The 20,662-nt window shown below is 42.9% G+C and overlaps 1 protein-coding gene across 2 annotated transcripts in view; it reads right to left on the reverse strand.

The window, feature by feature from the left end:
- The window catches only part of LOC139546289 (rho GTPase-activating protein 6-like), a 73,813-nt gene that overhangs the window by 20,724 nt on the left and 32,427 nt on the right, over positions 1-20,662 (reverse strand). The window contains exon 1 of one of the 2 annotated variants that reach the window (XM_071354485.1): positions 9,831-10,068. The exons of the other annotated variant lie outside the window; for it this stretch is intronic. Within the exon in view, the coding sequence (XP_071210586.1) occupies positions 9,831-9,872 (42 nt within the window). The 5' untranslated portion in view covers positions 9,873-10,068. Of the gene's footprint in view, positions 1-9,830; positions 10,069-20,662 lie in introns of those variants that run through there. 2 annotated transcript variants of the gene reach the window in all.

The raw sequence follows: 20,662 nt of genomic DNA on the forward strand, positions 1-20,662 counted from the left end.
AAGCTCAAAGTGAATAAAGGTACTGCCTCATACCGCTTATAGCTCCCTACATCCGAGTGGCGCAGCGGGTTAGGGGAGGGTTTGGCCCGGAGTTGGCCGTCATTGTATAATAAGAATTTGTTCTTAACTGACTTGCCTGATAAAATAATAATAAATAATAAATAATGGTTGAGGCTTGAGCAGGTGTCAGTCCGGGGTTGGGATACAGTCAGAAAGTCAAATAAAGCCATCTATAAAACCATTTCCAAGATTGAATACGTCTGGTAGGTAACTTAGCAACCACGTAATGGTTTACTTCCCACCTTGCAGTTTTACATATATTTACATAACAGGCTGTAGCATCTGTCCACACGATTACAGGGTATTTGTTTACAGCCCACTCTGATTAAGATGACAAGATAAGTGGGTTATGTACTGTATACATGGCAAGCAGTGGAGGCTGGTGAGGGGAGGATGGCTCATAATAATGTCTGGAACGGAGTAAATGAAATGGCATCAAACACATGGTGTATTTGAAAACCATTCCACTGATTCCGCCCCAGGCAATACCTACGAGCCTGTCCTCCCCAATTAAGGTGCCACCAACCTCCTGTGATGGCAAGACATCACCCCTAACTGATATAGTACACTGTGGTGTACAAGTTACAAACTGAGAACCCATCAAACTGAAAACCCATCAAACTGAGAATCCATCAAACTGATAACCCATCAAACTGAGAATTCATCAAACAGAGAACCCATCAAACTGAAAACCCATCAAACGGAGAACCCATCAAACTGATAACCCATCAAACTGAGAACCCATCAAACTGAGAACCCATCAAACTGATAACCCATCAAACTGAGAATCCATCAAACTGAGAACCCATCAAACTGAGGGAACATCAAACTGAGGGAACATCAAACTGAGAACCCATCAAACTGATAACCCATCAAACTGATAACCCATCAAACTGATAACCCATCAAACTGATAACCCATCAAACTGAGAACCCATCAAACTGATAACCCATCAAACTGAGGGAACATCAAACTGAAGGAACATCAAACTGAGGGAACATCAAACTGAGGGAACATCAAACTGAGAACCCATCAAACTGAGGGAACATCAAACTGAGGGAACATCAAACTGAGAACCCATCAAACTGAGAACCCATCAAACAGAGGGAACATCTAGATGTGTGTGCGTTATGATAGACTCATTTGTATATTACACCATATCCTATTCATATCAGCTTTAACGACAGCTCTCATCTGCTCAATCTGTTCAGATGTTCCTATCAGATCTCACTACATCAGACGAGGCTGTGGGAGGAGTTATAGGATGACAGACGCATTGTAATGGCTGGAATGGAAGTAATGGAACGGTATCAAACACATCAAACATATGGAAACCACGTGTTTGACTCCGTTCCATTAATTCCATTCCAGCCATTACAATGAGCCCTTCCTCCTATAGCTCCTCCCACCAGACTCCTCTGCAGTACATGCCATGGTTCCACCGTCCTACTCAGAGACAGTCCAGAAGGGCATGGTACCACCGTCCTACACAGATACAGTCCAGAAGGGCATGGTACCACCGTCCTACTCAGACACAGTCCAGAAGGGCATGGTACCACCGTCCTACTCAGACACACTCCAGAAGGGCATGGTACCACCGTCCTACTCAGACACACCCCAGAAGGGCATGGTCCCACCGTCCTACTCAGACACAGTCCAGAAGGGTATGGTCCCACCGTCCTACTCAGAGACAGTCCAGAAGGGTATGGTCCCACCGTCCTACTCAGAGACAGTCCAGAAGGGCATGGTACCACCGTCCTACTCAGACACAGTCCAGAAGGGCATGGTACCACCGTCCTACTCAGACACACTCCAGAAGGGCATGGTACCACCGTCCTACTCAGACACACCCCAGAAGGGCATGGTCCCACCGTCCTACTCAGACACAGTCCAGAAGGGTATGGTCCCACCGTCCTACTCAGAGACAGTCCAGAAGGGTATGGTCCCACCGTCCTACTCAGAGACAGTCCAGAAGGGCATGGTACCACCGTCCTACTCAGACACAGTCCAGAAGGGCATTGTCCCACTGTCCTACTCAGACACACTCCAGAAGGGCATGGTCCCAGCGTCCTACTCAGACACAGTCCAGAAGGGCATGGTCCCACCGTCCTACTCAGACACAGTCCAGAAGGGCATTGTCCCACTGTCCTACTCAGACACAGTCCAGAAGGGCATGGTCCCACCGTCCTACTCAGATACAGACTAGAAGGGCATGGTACTACCGTCCTACTCAGATACAGTCCAGAAGGGCATGGTACTACCGTCCTACTCAGACACAGTCCAGAAGGGCATGGTACCACCGTCCTACTCAGATACAGTCCAGAAGGGCATGGTACTACCGTCCTACTCAGACACAGTCCAGAAGGGCATGGTACCACCGTCCTACTCAGACACAGTCTAGAAGGGCATGGTACTACCGTCCTACTCAGACACAGTCCAGAAGGGCATGGTTCCACCGTCCTACTCAGACACAGTCTAGAAGGGCATGGTACTACCGTCCTACTCAGACACAGTCCAGAAGGGCATGGTTCCACCGTCCTACTCAGAGACAGTCCAGAAGGGCATGGTTCCACCGTCCTACTCAGAGACAGTCCAGAAGGGCATGGTCCCACCGTCCTACTCAGATACAGTCCAGAAGGGCATGGTCCCACCGTCCTACTCAGAGACACTCCAGAAGGGTATGGTCCCACCGTCCTACTCAGAGACAGTCCAGAAGGGCATGGTTCCACCGTCCTACTCAGACACAGTCTAGAAGGGCATGGTCCCACTGTCCTACTCAGAGACAGTCCAGAAGGGTATGGTCCCACCGTCCTACTCAGAGACACTCCAGAAGGGTATGGTCCCACCGTCCTACTCAGAGACAGTCCAGAAGGGCATGGTCCCACCGTCCTACTCAGACACAGTCTAGAAGGGCATGGTCCCACTGTCCTACTCAGACACAGTCTAGAAGGGCATGGTCCCAGTGTGCTACGCAGACACACCCCAGAAGGGCATGGTCCTCACATTGACAACTACAGACATGTGGACTAGACTCTGACATTACCCCACCACCCATAAAGCATCTCTCGTTGAAATGTTTAGTGTGACAGCAGTCTTGGATAAGTTTGCAAAGGGAGGGTGTACTTACTGGAAACGTTCTAAATTTACCCGGGTCACTAGATGTCTTGTGATAGATTACATAAAATCCTTGAAAGATACCAACATTTTGTTAGTTTACTGTTAAACTTAGAAAGTTTACAGTAATATCCCCTCCCTTTGCAACCTTATCCAAGACTGCTGTACTAGATTATGACAGGTGTCTCTACTTATCTCTGGCCCTCTGTTGGGCCTTATCACATTTAAGATATATTAAATCATGAAATAAGATGATAAATAAAATAAGATGACAAAGCTGTAAAACATTCTCCTAAATATAAATCATCAACTAAGTGAATACCATTGGTGTTTAATATGAGGGTTTCAGCATTAAATATCCTATATATATATATTTTTTTTTTTACAATGTCAATATGATGGCTGTCAATGTCTTGGCGTCAAACTGGTGGCAGTTATGAAAAAAGTAAATAGTTGGACAAGTTGCAGAGGTAATTGAAAATAATGGCATTGTTGATTAGATGCTTTTTTCATTAATTAGGCTATTTTCTCTTGAACCATATATGGTCTATCTACTAAAACCTAATGGACAATATGGACACATTTATAAACAATGAATACTATACCGTATATGAATAATACAAAAAATACGTTATTCAAGCATACATTAAGTTATGACAGCTTGCCATATCATTTTTATTAATTAACAAAATGACTGAAGATTGCGGTAACTATGGTAAATTGGCTGTAGCTTAGCAACCCTAGTCTTGGTAATGAAATGTTTACTATGACCGTGTGTGTGTGTGGCAACAACAACACCACCAGCATACGGTGGCTGAGATAAGAGAGCAAGCAGAGGGATGATCATCAGTATAAAATCAGGAAGCACATGAGAGAATTTCACTTGAGTGGTCAACTCTAATGTCTAAAACCATTTATCTGAAGGTTATGATTGTATGCGTGAGTAGGATGGTAGCTAATCATATCACAGTGGGGAAAAAGAGCATTCTATGATATGGATTAGTCACTTCCTCCCTGAACAGCTTGAAAGACATCATGTCAACTTCAAATCAAATGTATTGGTCACATACACATGGTTAGCAGATGTTAATGGTCACATACACATGGTTAGCAGATGTTAATGGTCACATACACATGGTTAGCAGATGTTAATGGTCACATACACATGGTTAGCAGATGTTAATGGTCACATACACATGGTTAGCAGATGTTAATGGTCACATACACATGGTTAGCAGATGTTAATGCGAGTGTAGCGAAATGCTTGTGCTTCTAGTTCCGACAATGCAGTAATAACCAACGAGTAATCTAACCTAACAATTCCACAACTACTACCTTATACACACAAGTGTAAAGGGATAAAGAATATGTACATAAATATATATGAATGAGTGATGGTACAGAACGGCATAGGCAAGATGCAGTAGATTGTATCTGTAACATGTCACTCTGACTGTGCATTCTTTCACAGTAAAAAGAGCGACCTGGTTTTGAAAAGATTGAATGTGTCATTAAAGGGGAATGTTGCTAGTCATACTTAACACTGAGTTCAATCTCATCTTAAACATGATATGTGAAAACATTACGCAACTCAGTGGTGTTTTCTGTCCGATTACAGGTGAGAGGTGCTGCCCTGCTCACTAAACCCCACGCCAGAGGATGAAAGAACATTACCAAAGGTGACATACAGTACTGTACAGTATATAACCATATGGTATGCAACACATAGCCATAAACCGCCAGGTGTGTGACTAGGGATGCTTATTCCTGTTACTAACAGTTCTGATAGTTAATAACATAAAATAGAATGGGGTTTCCATTCAGTTCCATGAAATAGTACTTAAATTCATCATGTTCTATAATACTGTGACATCCTATATGAAAGAGTTGCCACAATGTGCATGTCCTTCAGTGGTCCGTCCCCGATGCAATTAAAAAAAGAGAAAGTGTTAGCCATCATTCAGTGAAGTACAATGAGCGGAAATGAGCAAGGTAAACACAAAGTAGTGAGACTGACAGCTCAGAATACAGCCATTAACCACACTTGAGATAGGTATGTTGGGTGATGAATATTCCTCCCTGTTCAGGAAGCCATTGAATGGAACAATTCACTAGTTCTGTTCTCCACAAAGACTTCAAACTGAGGCTGGACTAATTTTAGAAGCAAATACCAAAAACAAAGTAAAGCTGGTGCTCATTTCCCAAAACCTCTTACAACAAGCCCAACACTAATATGATTAACTAACAAAGTGGAAGAGAGACAACCACCTTCCCAATCTGAACTCAACAGGATTCTGCACGCTGATCAATATTTATGACTGCACCTCAATGAGGTTATTTTCGGGTTGGTTGACTGTTCATTGACTTTCTGATGTCTGGAAAGTTCACAACCTGCACACACAGCAACCCTTTATCTAGATCGAGGGGAAACACACCCACGATTTGTTATTTCCAATCTGATGAGGAGATGATAGATAGGGCGTAGTAATGACAGTTTCAGTGGTACCAAAGATAACTAAAGGAAGCTAGATTCTTGGCATATTCAAAACAATACCATAGGATTTTTTTTTATAGACATTGTGAACAAAAACAGCCTGCAATGATTACTATTATTGAGCTTTTACTAATATAGTGTTGTTGGAATAATGGTGTAAAACAGTTTATCATACTTCATACAGTACTTAAGGTCAGATATTATTAAGCTACAAGGAGACTCCACAATAATGTGTTATCCTTCATACTACATGAAGCACAAGGTCAGATGCACATATTTTCAAGGGTAATTAATAAAAAACTTTACTCAAAAGTGACCATGTAAATTGCAGTATGATTTCCCTCCTACAGTTTTTACATGAACCACTGAGGTCCAATAAGATTCATAAAAAATATGGATTTAGCTCAATGGGCTAACAGGATCTTCTTACATGTATTTGTTTAGTTTTTACATTTGAGTCATTTAGCAGACGTTCTCTTATCCAGAGCGACTTACAGCAGCAATAAGGGTAAAGTGCCTTGCTCAAGGGCAAATTGACAGATTTTTCACCAAGTCGTCTCAGGGATTCGACCCAGCGACCTTTCGGCTAACTGCTAGGGTACCTACAGCCAAAGTCATATTGATAACCCCGGTTCGAAACCAGGTCAGTAACAACTGCAAACAGAAAAATCTAAAGCCTGGCACAGCTCCAGACTTCACTGAAAGCACTATAGCAGGGATCATCAACTACACTGAACAAAAATATAAACACAACATTTGTTTGTCCCATGTTTCATGAGCTGAAATAAAAGATCCCAGAAATGTTGCATACGCACAAAAAGCTTATTTCTCTCAAATTTGGCACACAAATTTGTTTCCATTCCTGTTAGTGAGCATTTCTCCTTTGCCAAGATATTCCAACCACCTGACAGGTGTGGCATATTAAGAAGCTGATTAAACAGCATGATCCTTACACAGGCACATTTTGTGCTGGGGACAAGGCCACTCTTAAATTTGCAGTTTTGTTACACAACACAATGCCACAGATGTCTCAAGTTTTGAGGGAGCGTGCAATTGTCATGCTGACTGCAAGAATGTCCACCAGAGGTGCTGCCAGAGAAAGTAATGTTAATTTCTCTACCATAAGCCACCTCAAACATCGTTTTAGAGAATTTGGCAGTACGTCCAACCAGCCTCACAACCGCAGACCATTTTTAGCCACGCCAGCCCAGTACATCCACATCCGGCTTCTTCACCTGCGGGATCGTCTGAGACCAGACACCCGGAGAGCTGATGAATTTTTGACAGAGAAAACAGAGATGCTAGTTCTAGCTCACAAGAAACAAAGAGATCTTCAGTTGGATCTGACAACTAATCTTGATGGTTGTACAGTCATCTCAAATAAAACTGTGAAGGACATCGGCGTTACTCTGGACCCCGAACATATCAAGACTATTTCAAGGACAGCTTTTTTCCATCTTCGTAACATTGCAAAAATCTGAAATGTTCTGTCCAAAAATGATGCAGAAAAATGTATCCATGCTTTTGTCACTTCTAGATTAGACTATTGCAATGCTCTACTTTCCAGCTAGCCGGATAAAGCACTAAATAAACTTAAGTTAGTGCTAAACACGGCTGCTAGAATCTTGACTAGAACCCAAAAATGTGATCATATTACTCATATTACTAGCCTCTCTACACAGGCTTCCTGTTAAGGCTAGGGCTGATTTAAAGGTTTTACTGCTAAGCTACAAAGCATTACATGGGCTTGCTCCTACCTATCTCTCCCATTTGGTCCTGCCATACATACCTACACGTACGCTACGGTCACAAGACGCAGGCCTCCTTATTGTCCCTAGAATTTCTAAGCAAACAGCTGGAGGCAGGGCTTTCTCCTATAGAGCTCAATTTTTATGGAATGGTCTGCCTATCCATGTGAGAGACCTCGACCTTTAAGTCTTTATTGAAGACTCATCTCTTCAGTAGGTTCTATGATTGAATGTAGTCTGGCCCAGGGGTGTGAAGGTGAACGGAAAGGCACTGGAGCAACGAACCACCCTTGCTGTCTATGCCTGGCCGGTTCCCCTCTCTCCACCGGGATTCACTTCCTCTAACCCTATTACGGGGCTGAGTCACTGGCTTACTGGTGCTATTCCATGCCGTCCCTAGGAGGGGTGCGTCACTTGAGTGAGTTGAGTCACTGACGTGCTCTTCCTGTCCGGGTTTGGCGCCCCCCTCGGGTTCGTGCCGTAGGGGAGATCTTCGTGGGCTATACTCAGCCTTGTCTCAGGGTAGTAAGTTGGTGGTTGAAGACATCCCTCTAGTGGTGTGGGGGCCGTGCTTTGGCAAAGTGGGTGGGGTTATATCCTGCCTGGTTGGCCCTGTATAGCAGCAAAGGGGAGACCAACTCCTTATTGATGCCCATCATTTTGGAATGAGATGTTCGACGAGCAGGTGTCGACATACTTTTGGTCATGTTGTGTATCTCTCTATTATGTGTGGGAATACTTAAGAACATATTTCCAAAAATAAAATCACTTGGCGCTGGTCTTTTTGCATTGTTTTTATGTCCAACAATTTAACATTTTAAATAAAAACATTTGTATTTTTTTCTCTAAACTTTGGTGGACAAAGGAAATCACCCACATGGGGAACCTGCACTAAAGTGTAGTTACACTGTTTTAGGGGGTGGCGACACAATCTCAGATATGTTATGTTTTCTAAAACCTAAACAAACCATAACACAATTCTAGAGATTCAACTTAGCTTAGCCTTCACACATACTCCAAGAGACGGCTGATAATGTCTGAACGGATCAGAAATGCTTTCAGTAGAAAAGCAAGTTCATTTGTCAGGATGTTGTCAGTCAGTCAGTCCCATAATATTTACTAAGAATTGATGCTGGTTCTGACGTCATCAGAACCCACAGTCCTTGTACCACTCAGGGTCCTAAGTAACACTTGATGTAATATGAGACCCACTGGCAGAACTCCCTCTCCTTTCTGTCAGCGAAATACATTCTAAAATCATCTTGAAAAGCGAGAAATTAGCTATAAACTTAAGCAATTAACAGAGTTGCTTAACAAGTTCCCGCAATGAATCATTAGTGCAAGGTGTCTTGAGCATTAATCCCAGCAGTGATGTAGAACATGCTTTGTGCAGCAATATAGACGGTGAGGAGGACTCACTCTCCCATTGTGAAATTCAGTTTCCCAGTTATAGCCTCAGGTAGGTTCCCTATAGGCCAGGTATGGGGTCATAGAGTTCATAGACCACTGATGGCTTGAACTCACCTAGATCACTGTCTGTAGACTATCACACCCTGACACCCAGCCCAATTACAGTGTGTGAAGCTACCCACTGGGCACACACTGGTGGAATCAACGTTGTTCCAACTTAATTTCAATGATTTCTTAATTTCAAATACGTCTCTTGGAGTATTTCAATGAAATTAAGTTGAACCAACGTGGAATAGACGTTGAATTGAAGTCTGTGCCCAATGGGTATGCTTATTGGTTCTTAGCCAAACACACCGCTGATATCACATGATAAGAGGTCATGTACGATTGCCTACTAAAATACCCACATGACTGACTCAGAGATCCACCTAACAAATATGGGGAACTCCTCATGGACAAGACAAAAGGGAAGCCACCTGCTCTTCAGCGTTCCTGTTGCCTACCTGCCACTGTTAATTACTGGGCAGCAATGTACTGTATATGAGACGTCACTGTAAAGCCACATGGTCACATGTGCATGTAACCTTCCATTAAAGACTGGAAGCCCAACAAAAACAAAACAACCACGGAGAAACGGCGTCCAATTACATTTTAATTGTGATGTTTCTAGGCTGTAACACAATGCACTGCATTACATGTGAGGAGCATACATTTTTAAAAACATAATTTGAAGTTATACGTCATATAAAAGTCTGAAGAGAATCAGACATGAGGCATTTCCAATTACAACTAATATATAAATTTATCGAACCCCCATTTTTAATACAAAATGGAGGAAATTCTCAATATCTTTTTTAAAATCATTAACACTTTATCTAAACCCCCATTTTTTTATACAACATTTAGGAAATTCTCAATATCTTGGTTAAACATACGCAAATGTTGGTTTGTTCAAAAAGTCTACAAAAATGACGCGGTACAGAAGAGGACCGTACAATACTTACAAGGTATGAGATGCGCCTGTTGAAGGGTAGGAGATCCCCCATGATCCGAATACCTAGACAGGCCGTAAGTCGCTACGTCAATGACTGCAAATAGATAACATGTAAGATTTTGCTATATTTGCCCTCAGTTTTACTACATTTGTCGTTTAACTCTCATTTGCGCTTCCCCTTGTCTGGTGAAGCTTAGGTCCTTGAAGAACGAAGCGCAAGGAAGCCTGACGATAGACGGGGCGGGGAAGTTTGACGCGCTTTCTCTCCACTGGAAAGTTCAACAACTCAGTTATTAATGACGTGATAACAAACACTGTCAACATCCTCAGAAAGATACCGCCATTTGTGTTTTAACGCAAGTTAAACATGCCATCCTTCACACAATACATATGTTCCAATCAAAAATGTATCGACTTGTCTCACTGTGATAAAATATATTCTAGACTAGAGGTCATACATCAACATCATTCAATATTGTATTTATACGTTCCACTATCAATGTGCTGTCCGTGAAATCTATTTGCGTGAATCATTTGCAATTCAGACCATTTGGTTGAGGAAGTTTTGATGGGAGGAATGTCTCTGTGTCATAATAAAACTGTTTATATAGTATGACGTGTCCAGACCAGATGTAACGCATCAGAACATGCAGATAAATGTAAAGACCTTTGTGATGTAGTAAGTATACCTACTTAAATTATGTGCTATGCAAACGACAGTGCTATGACCCTGCTAAACATGCATTACACTATATAATATGTTGTAGTTGTATTAACCTGCGTCTCACGCTTGAAAATATATTAAATCCAAATGAAATCCAGCCTACATGGTTACAACATGGTCCCATTAGCCTACTGTCCACGAAGGGTAAACAAATGTCTCTATTGACTGAGAATGTGGATTGACTCTCCCTTATGGAGAAGAGAAATGGACATGTTTGTTATTACTGTGACATGCTGACATCTTCAGCAGCTTTGTCCATCTAAACAGGAACAACTCCTGCTTGAACAAAACAAACAAACTGCAGGTAGAGGGCAAAAACCATGACCACTCTGTTTTTGCACAACAAATCTAAGTTATAACCCTCAACTTTCAACCGCATTCTTGGGATTAGCCTGAGGATCGAGTTTCAAGACATGAGGACACAGTACTTGTGCAAGAATGAACAAAAATGTAAGTGTTTTTCATTGAATATCAGCTTGTTTGACTCGGGTTGTATTTCACATTGTTTTTCTAAAACATTTATTATCATATTTATAAATTGTGACATTTTTATGATGCAAACATACAATGTTTTCTGTCATTAGAATTAACCATTTTTCAAGCCAATAACTATTTTTGGCTCAGGGGTTCAAAATGATTAGAAGAAACTATCATCTGACTAGGAAAGTAGTTGTTTAAAGCCTATAAATGTGGAAAATTTGACTTTTAATGAGACTTTTAATCAGACTCGTGGGATAGCTTTCCTCTGCAAAATAAGCAAAATAATGGCTCAGTAAAGTTTGATCCAAAATATATCTGATGAAATGGGGTTACAATTTTAAAAAGCTCTTGAGATTTGCATTGCAATCCTCTGTTTTCTCAGTATAGTGTGGAGCAAAGGAGGCTGCTGAGGGGAGGACAGTTCATAAGAATGTCTGGAACGGAGCGAATGGAATGGCATGTGTTTAATATCATTACACTTATCCCGCTCCAGCCATTACCACAAGCCCATCCTCCACAATTAAGGTGCCACCAATTCCCTGTGGTGTGGGGGAATACCAAAGATGCCTAGCCCACCAGAAACAGCCATGCATTGCGTAACATTCAGAGCAGGTTGTGCTTTGCTAGCACACTGATCCCATCGCAAAGCCTAACTAATTTGATCATTTAAAACCATCCAAACAGCTGGATCTTCATCTTGACTACTTTCTTATGTCATTCTCGGTGGCAACAAAAGTAAAAAATAAAAGTGTTAATAGGGGACAGAATGCGGTCGGACCGTCAAATAATTGACATATCCACTACCGTTCAAAAGTTTGGGGTCGCTTAGAAAATTCCTTGTTTTTGAAAGAAAAGCACTTTTTTTTTGTCCCATAAAATAACATCAAATTGATCAGAAAAACAGTGTAGACATTGTTCATGTATTTTGTAGCTCAAGATGGCTGATTTTTTATGGAATATCTACATAGGCATACAGAGGCCCATTATCAGCAACCATCACTCCTGTGTTCCAATGGCACGTTGTGTTAGCTAATCCAAGATTATCATTTTAAAAGGCTAGTTGATCATTAGAAAACCCTTTTGCAATTATGTTAGCACAGCTGAAAACTGTTGTCCTGATTAAAGAAGCAATACAACTGGCCTCCTTTAGACTAGTTGAGTATCTAGACTCTAGATTCTAGAGCATCAGCATTTGTGGGTTCGATTAAATTCTCAAAATGGCCAGAAACAAAGACCTTTCTTCTGAAACTCGTCAGTCTATGAAGGCTATTCCATGCAAGAAATTGCCAAGAAACGGAAGATCTCGTACAACGCTGTATACTACTCCCTTCACAGAACAGTGAAAGAGGCTCTAACCAGAATAGAAAGAGAGTGGGAGGCCCCGGTGCACAACTGAGCAAGAAGACAAGTACATTAGAGTGTCTAGTTTGAGAAACAGACTCCTCACAAGTCCTCAACTTGCAGCTTCATTAAATAGTACCTGCAAAACACCAGTCTCAATGTCAACAGTGAAGAGGCAGCTCCGGGATGCTGGCCTTCTAGGCAGAGTTGCAAAGAAAAAGTAATATCTCAAACTGGCCAATTAAAAAAAAGATTAAGATGGGCAAAATAACACAGACACTGGACAGAGGAGCTCCGCCTAGAAGGCCAGCATCCCGGAGTCACCTCTTCACTGTTGATGTTGAGACTGGTGTTTTCCGGGTACTATTTAATGTTGAAGAATGGTCTTTTCCCCTTTGTTCAGAAATGAAATGATATCCAAAATATTGCTATTTTTAAAACAAGCCATGGAAAGTTGGCTGCAATTTCAGTTTAATCCACCAGAAAAGAGAACAAATATTACAACAAATATTCTGGTTAAACTAAAATATACTAATTGACAACAACAAAAAACTATATTTTTCGAGATAAAAAAACACCAACAGTATAATATTTGTACATTTTATCATAAATAGGACTGGTGGAGTTATATCACACATTCAGCTATCAAAAATATATGAAACTGTCTGCTTTACCCAAAATTACAACCAACTAATTGCAGCATTACCACAAAAATTGAAGAGGCAAGTGGAAGGAAGAATGCGGTTGAAAGTTGAGGGTTATAACTTAGATTTGTTGTGCAAAAACAGAGTGGTCATGGTTTTTGCCCTCTACCTGCAGTTTGTTTGTTTTGTTCAAGCAGGAGTTTTTCCTGTTTAGATGGACAAAGCTGCTGAAGATGTCAGCATGTCACAGTAATAACAAACATGTCCATTTCTCTTCTCCATAAGGGAGAGTCAATCCACATTCTCAGTCAATAGAGACATTTGTTTACCCTTTGTGGACAGTAGGCTAATGGGACCATGTTGTAACCATGTAGACTGGATTTAATTTGGATTTAATAACTTGTCTGTCGGCCCTGCATTAAAGATCAAAATTGGTTTAAGAAAATTATGATAAATAAAAAAGAATTTAAGGACCAAATTAAGGACCAAATTCAAATTTTTGCAAATTCATAAAAAAAAAAAATGGAAATAATACATTTACATTTATTGTCAGACCCTTTACTCAGTACTTTGTTGAAGAGATGGTCGATCGTGTTCAAGTGGCTGGGCCACTCGAGGACATTCGGAGACTTGTCCCGAAGACACTCCCACATTTTCTTGGCTGTGTGCTTAGGGTTGACATCCTGTTGGAAGGTGAACCTTCGCCCCAGTCTGATGTCCTGAGCGCTCTGGAGCAGGTTTTCATCAAGGACCTGTCTGTACTTTGCTCCGTTCATCTTTCCCTCGATTCTGACTAGTCTCCCAGTCCCTGCCACTGAAAAACATCCCCACAGCATGATACTGCCACCACCATGCTTCACCGTAGGGAGGGTGCCAGGTTTCCTCCACACGTGATGCTTGGCATTCAGGCCAAAGAGTTCAATCTTGGTTTCATCAGACCAGACAATCTTGTTTCTCATGGTCTGAGTCTTTAGGTGCCTTTTGGCAAACTCCGTGTGGGCTGACATTTGCGTTTTACTGAAGAGTGGCTTCCGTCTGGCAACTCTACCATGTAGGCATGATTGGTGGAGTGCTGCAGAGATGGTTGTCCTTCTGGAAGGTTCTCGCATCTCCACAGAGGAACTCTGGAGCTCTGTCAGAGGACAATCAGATTCTTGGTCACCTTCCTGTACAAGGCCCTTCTCCCCCGATTGGCCAGGCCAGCTCTAGGAAGAGACTTGGTGGTTCCAAATGTCTTCCATTTAAGAATAATGGAGGCCAATGTGTTCTTGGGGAACTTCAATGCTGCAGAAATGTTTTGGTACCCTTCCCCAGATCTGTGCATCAATACAATCCTGTCTCGGAGCTCTACTGACAATTCCTTCAACCTTATGGGTTGGTTTTTGCTCTGACATGCACTGTCAACTGTAGGACCTTATATAGACAGGTGTGTGCCTTTCCAAATCATGTCCAATCAATTGAATTTACCACAGGTGGACTTCAATCAAGTTGTAGGAACATCTCAAGGATGATCAATGGAAACAGGATGCACCTGAGCTTAATTTCAAATCTCATAGCAAAGTGTCTTAATACTTATGTAAATAAGGTATTTCTGTTTTTTACTTTTAACAAATGTGCAAAAATGTCTAACCCTATTTTTGGTTTGTCATTATGGGGTATTGTGATGTCATTATTGTGTGTCGATTGATGAGGATTTTTTGTTATTTAATTAATTTTATAATGAGGCTGTAACGTAACAAAATGTGGAATGAGGGAAGGAGTCAGAATACTTTCCGAATGCACTGTATATATGGGGGATACAACCATCCCAGCTCTGCAGATTTTGCTGCGACAGAATCATTAAATCATTTTTTTTGCTACTGTTCCAATGTAGCTTGTTTTTGGTCGCAGGATCAGGAATGGCTGAAGAATTGCAACATTTACCTGGAGCTAACTCTGCAAATAGCACTGCTGCGTGATTTAAAAAGTCATACTTAATCGATTAATAATATAATAATACTCTTAGCAAAAATGTTTATCTTTAATATACAATCTGTAGAAACTATGAGAATAGAGCATTTCAGAACTTTTGTGAAACATCACAGTTGAAAAATATATGGCAAATAGAAGCTGGATGGTCTTCAGAGATAGACAGGAGGGGTTGAGGGTAGCTGAAGGATGGGACTAAAAACAAACAAAAGATAACTATTGTAAAATATACTGTTTCCGTAAAATGTATATAATATGTATGAGCTGGAAGTAGAAGCATAAGGGTTGTTGTCCATTAGTTTACTCCAATTAGGGGAGGGGTGGTAGGGTTAGGGGAAATAATAAAGGAAAATATATGAAAAAATGATAATATTTTATATATATTTGCAACAAATATATATGGGGGATTGGAAATTATGCTGACAATTACATGGAAACAACAGTCTATCTGCAATATTAAAACTGATCTACCTCCTAAAGAAATCTTGTATCTTGCCAAAAGCTCCGACAACTCAAACACAGTTTGCTCCTTCTTCCAGTTGACTAAACACATTTCAAATCAAATTAAATGTTATTTGTCACATACAACCTTACCGTGAAATGCTTACTTACAAGCCCTTAACCAAAAATGCAGTTAAGAAAAATAAGAGTTAAGACAATTAATTAAACTCAAGTAAAAAATAAAAGAGCAACAATAAAATAACGAGACTATATACAGGGGGTACCGGTACTGAGTCAATGTGTGGGGGAACAGGTTAGTCAAAGTACTGGAGGTAATATGTACATGTATGTAGGGGTAAAGTGACTATGCATAGATAATAAACAGAGAGTAGCACCAGCATAAAAAAAAGGGGAGGGGGGGGGGGGGGGTCAATGCAAATAGTCTGGCTAGCCATTTGGTTAGCTGTTCAGCAGTCATATGGCTTGTGAGTAGAAGCTGTTAAGAAGCCTTTTGGACCTAGACTTAGCGCCCCGGTACCGCTTGCCGTGCGGTAGCAGAGAGAACAGTCTATGACTAGGGTGGCTGGAGTCTTTGGCAATTTTTGGGGCCTTCCTCTGACACCGCCTGGTATAGAGGTCCTGGATTGCAGGAAGTTTGGCCACAGTGATGTACAGGGCCATACGCATTACTCTCTGTAACGCCTTGCGGTCGGAGGCCGAGCAGTTGCCATACCAGGTGGTGATGCAACCAGTCAGGATGCTCTCGATGGTGCAGCTGTATAACTTTTTGAGGATCTAAGGACCCATGTCAAATCTTTCCAGCCTCCTGAGGGGGAATAGGCGTTGCCGTGACCTCTTTACGACTATCTTGGTGTATTTGGACCATGATAGTTTGTTGGTGATGTGGACACCAAGGAACTAGAAGCTCTCAACCTGCTCCACTACAGCCCCGTCGATGAGAATGGGGGCGTGCTCGGCCCTCCTTTTCCTGTAGTCCACGATCCGCTCCTTTGTCTTGATCACGTTGAGGGAGAGATTGTTGTCCTGACACCACACTGCCAGGTCTCTGATCTCCTCCCTATAGGCTGTCTCATCGTTGTCGGTGATCAGGCCTACCACCGTTGTGTTGTCGGCAAACTTAAGGATGGTGTTGGAGTCGTGCTTGGCCACGCAGTCATTGGTGAACAGGGAGTACAGGAGGGGACTAAGCACACACCCCTGATGGGCCCCCGTGTTGAGGATAAGCATGGCAGTTGTGTTGTTGCCCACCTTTAACATCTGGAGTGGCCCGTCAGGAAGTCCAGGATCCAGTTGCAGAGGGAGGTGTATAGTCCCAGGTTCCTTAGCTTATTGATGAGCTTTGAGGACACTATGGTCTTGAATGCTGAGCTGTAGTCAATGAACAGCATTCTCACATAGGTGTTCCTTTTGTCCAGGTGGTAAAGGGCAGTGTTGAGTGCAAGAGAGATTGCGTCATCTGTGGATCTGTTGGGGCGGTATGCAAATTGCAGTGGGTCTAGGGTTTCTGGGATGATGATGTTGATGTGAGCCATGATCAGCCTTTCAAAGCACTTCATGGCTACAGACGGTAGTCATTTAGGCAGGTTACCTTGGTGTTCTTGGGCACAGGGCCTATGGTGGTCTGCTTGAAACATGTAGGTATTACAGACTCGGCCAGGGAGAGGTTGAACATGTCAGTGAAGACACTTGCCAGTTGGTCAGCGCATGCTCGGAGTACATGTCCTGGTAATCCGCCTGGCTTTGCGGCCTTGTGGATGTTGACCAGTTTAAAGGTCATACTCACATCGGCTACAGTGAGCGTGATCACACAGTCGTCCGGAACAGCTGGTGCTCTCCTGCATGCTTCAGTGTTGCTTGCCTCAAAGCGCGCATAGAAGTCATTTAGCTCGTCTGGTAGGCTTGTGTCACTGGGGAGCTCACGGCTGGGCTTCCCTTTGTAGTTGGTAATAGTTTGCAAGCCCTGCCACATCCGACAAGCATTGGAGCCGGTGTAGTAGGCTTCAATCTTATTCCTGTATTGACGCTTTGCCTGTTTGATGGTTCATTTTAGGACATAGTGTTAGAGTCCCGCTCCTTGAAAGCGGCAGCTCTACCCTTTAGCTCAGTGCGGATGTTGCCTGTAATCCATGGCTTCTGGTTGGGGTATGTAGGTACGGTCACTATGGGGACAACGTCATCGATGCACTTATTGATGAAGCCGGTGACTGATGTGGTATACTCCTCAATGCCATTGGATGAGTCCGGGAACATATTCCAGTCTGTGCTAGCAAAACAGTCCTGTAGCTTATCATCTGCGTCAACTTGTGGCGAAATCCTGCACTTAAGTGCGCTGCCACTTTAAGAGCGCATGAGCAGTAGGAAGGAGGAGATAAAAGAGCTCGTTAAGCTCTATTGGGGAGGAGCTATTGATTGGCGCGACAGTTTTGGTTGTGTGTGTTATGCTGCAGAGTTTGTTTGTTTATCTTCAGCGTATGTGGTTGTACAGTGTTTGGAACAATCCTCGGTGTGATCGCTCGACGACGTGGTTGTTCTCATGTGGGACCGCGGCGGTTATGGATCAAAGGGATTAGTAGCAACATTGTTGCGAAGCGTTCAACTACAACCCAACACTCCATTCGGACAGTCAGACTGTACACCTGCAACCTCAAGACCACAGCTAAGACCTCTCTTGTTCCCTTTCTCTCTTTCTCTTCCCGCTATGGTCCAGTGCTTTACACTGCAACCGACTCTATTTTCATAAATGCATTGAAGTTTCATTGGAGCTGGACTAGTGTGTATATGAACACCACACATTCATACCCTCTGCACTCCTTCCCTGGAAGAGAATACAAACTCTTGCAAATCCTCTGTGTGATGACTGGTTCCATTCGTTATTGTATGAAGTTGCTGTTTATTTGCTCTGCCATTATTGTTATATGAGGTATGCTTGGTGGGGTTACCAAGAATTGTGGAAGGACTGTGATGTGATGTGGGATCTATAGGGTGTGTATTCTTTTTTCTATCCGCTGGCTATCTGGTCAACAGGCTACACTCTAGGCAGTCTCTTCTGTTGATGTGTGTGGGTCTGGTAGTGGTACTCTCGCTGTTCTACTATTTTCCTTTCGGCAGGGTTAATACCTGCCTGGCGCCCGAACAAAATCTTCTTTACCTTTCTCTAATTAATACCGCTACAGAAGTGGCGCCCAAACACGGACTTGAAGAGAAACACCCATGACACCATCCACACAAGGTTGAATCATGTCTTTTGTTGGAACCCCATACTGTGTCAATGTGGACACACCTAATGGTAATCGTGTTCAAGATTCTTTCATTGTGGAAGGATTCGATGAACTAATGGAGTTGGATAGCACTGACCCTAATCCCCAGGTTTCTGGCTCGCCTATAACCTCTCCACCATTACCCTCACCTCAACCTCTTCCTGTTACCCTGCCCAGAGAGACTGGAAGAGGTGTCTCTGTGATCACTGGACGACTGGAACATCAATGGACACACACCAATCATAGTTTGACAATGCAGGAGAATGCCATTCGCAAACTCAGTGAATGTGTGGAGGCTCATCAGACAGATGTGCTGCTGAGGTTGGATTACCTTCCCTGTCAAATGGAGGAAAACCAACAACAAATTGTTCAGAGACAAAAATATTTACACGATTCTCTGAAACAGGATATTCAGGGACAACTGCACCAGTTCAAAACACAAATGGAATCTAACCATCAGCAAGTCCTAATATATCTTGAGGAGGAATAAAAACAGAGAGCAGAGGAGTCAGCCTCTGTTGTGAAGGGAGTGTGTTCTTATCTGAAGGAAGTTATGGAGGACATGAAGAACTCTCTCACAGGGGAACTACGATTGTTGATTGAACAAACTAAAAAGGACACCGTTAATGAGATGGAAAAAGCACAGAAGGCCACAGACCTTCAAATGGAAGAGCTGCACCAGGAGGAAATGAAAGGCTTTTCCCTTCTGGACAAATCTTCTGTACCTCCCTTAGGTTTTACCTCTGCCACTGGCTTGGTCAGTAACGGAATAGGAACAGGTAGCACTACAAAACCCCCTATGAAGATACTGTTAAACAGAACTCCCGCTGAAACGGTCATGCATCCTCTAGAGCGCTCCCCCCCTATCAAACTACTTTTCCCCACTTTTGGCAGCCCAGAAGATGATGTTGATCCACTGTTTTTCTTATCTAAGTGTAATGATTTTCTTTCTATCCGGCCCCTTACTGACTGGGAGGTTCTTGCCACCCTCCGCAGTGTTCTCCATGGTACAGCAAGAGACTGGTGGGAGATAGCCTGTGAACATGTGAAAACCTGGGAAGAGTTTCAAAAAATATTCCTCTCAGCCTTCCTCTCAGAGGACTATGGGGATGAACTGGCGGAACGTGTTCGTAACAGAGTCCAGGGTGAAGCAGAGCCAATACGGGACTTTGCCTTCTCCTATCGAGTTCTATGTAGGAGATGGAAGGCTGACATTACTGAGCCGGAGATGGTCAAACTCATTCTCAAGAACATGATTCCCCGCCTTGCTAGTCAACTTCGAGAACGTGTGCAGAATGTGGATGATCTGGTGCGTCTGGGGACTCAGTTTGAGAAGGACTGGAAGCACCACCTTCAAACTAAAAACCCTGTTCCCTCATCCCAGTATACCCATAGCTCTCTGGGGGCTAAACCATCTCAGATATTTGTACCCAAGAGCCAAGACAAAAGTCCAGTGATGTGTTGGAGGTGTAAAGTCCAACATCCTCCAGGTTCTTGCCCGCTCTATGTCCAGCGTCAGGATTCCGGAAAAGGTCAGAAAGGACAGAAGACCGACAGTCTAGACAGACGTGGTGGCTTGCATACCATTGGGTCAGCCTTAATGCCCATGAAGCCTTTAGACATCACCCCTAGCTGTCTTATTACTATTCCGCAACAACTATTGGTGCCCCTGATTGTTAGGAACTGGAGAGGGAAGGCCATAATTGACACAGGAGCAACTCACACCCTGATGCAAGAGGCCCTGTGGCAGAACATGGCATTACCTCATGAGGAGCTACAAACATGGGAGGAGGGACCATTGTACTTGGCCAATGGAGAACCTACCACCCCTTTGGGCTGGATTAGTATAATAATACAACTGCATGATGAGACTATTAAACTTCCTGTGGCTATTCTTGCAGATTCAAGCCTTGCATTTGCTGTAGTCCTTGGTCTAGACTTCCTGTTCTTCAGTGAACTGACCATC

The sequence above is a fragment of the Salvelinus alpinus genome, chromosome 20 (genome assembly GCF_045679555.1).
Source record: "Salvelinus alpinus chromosome 20, SLU_Salpinus.1, whole genome shotgun sequence".
NCBI classification, from domain to species: domain Eukaryota; kingdom Metazoa; phylum Chordata; class Actinopteri; order Salmoniformes; family Salmonidae; genus Salvelinus; species Salvelinus alpinus.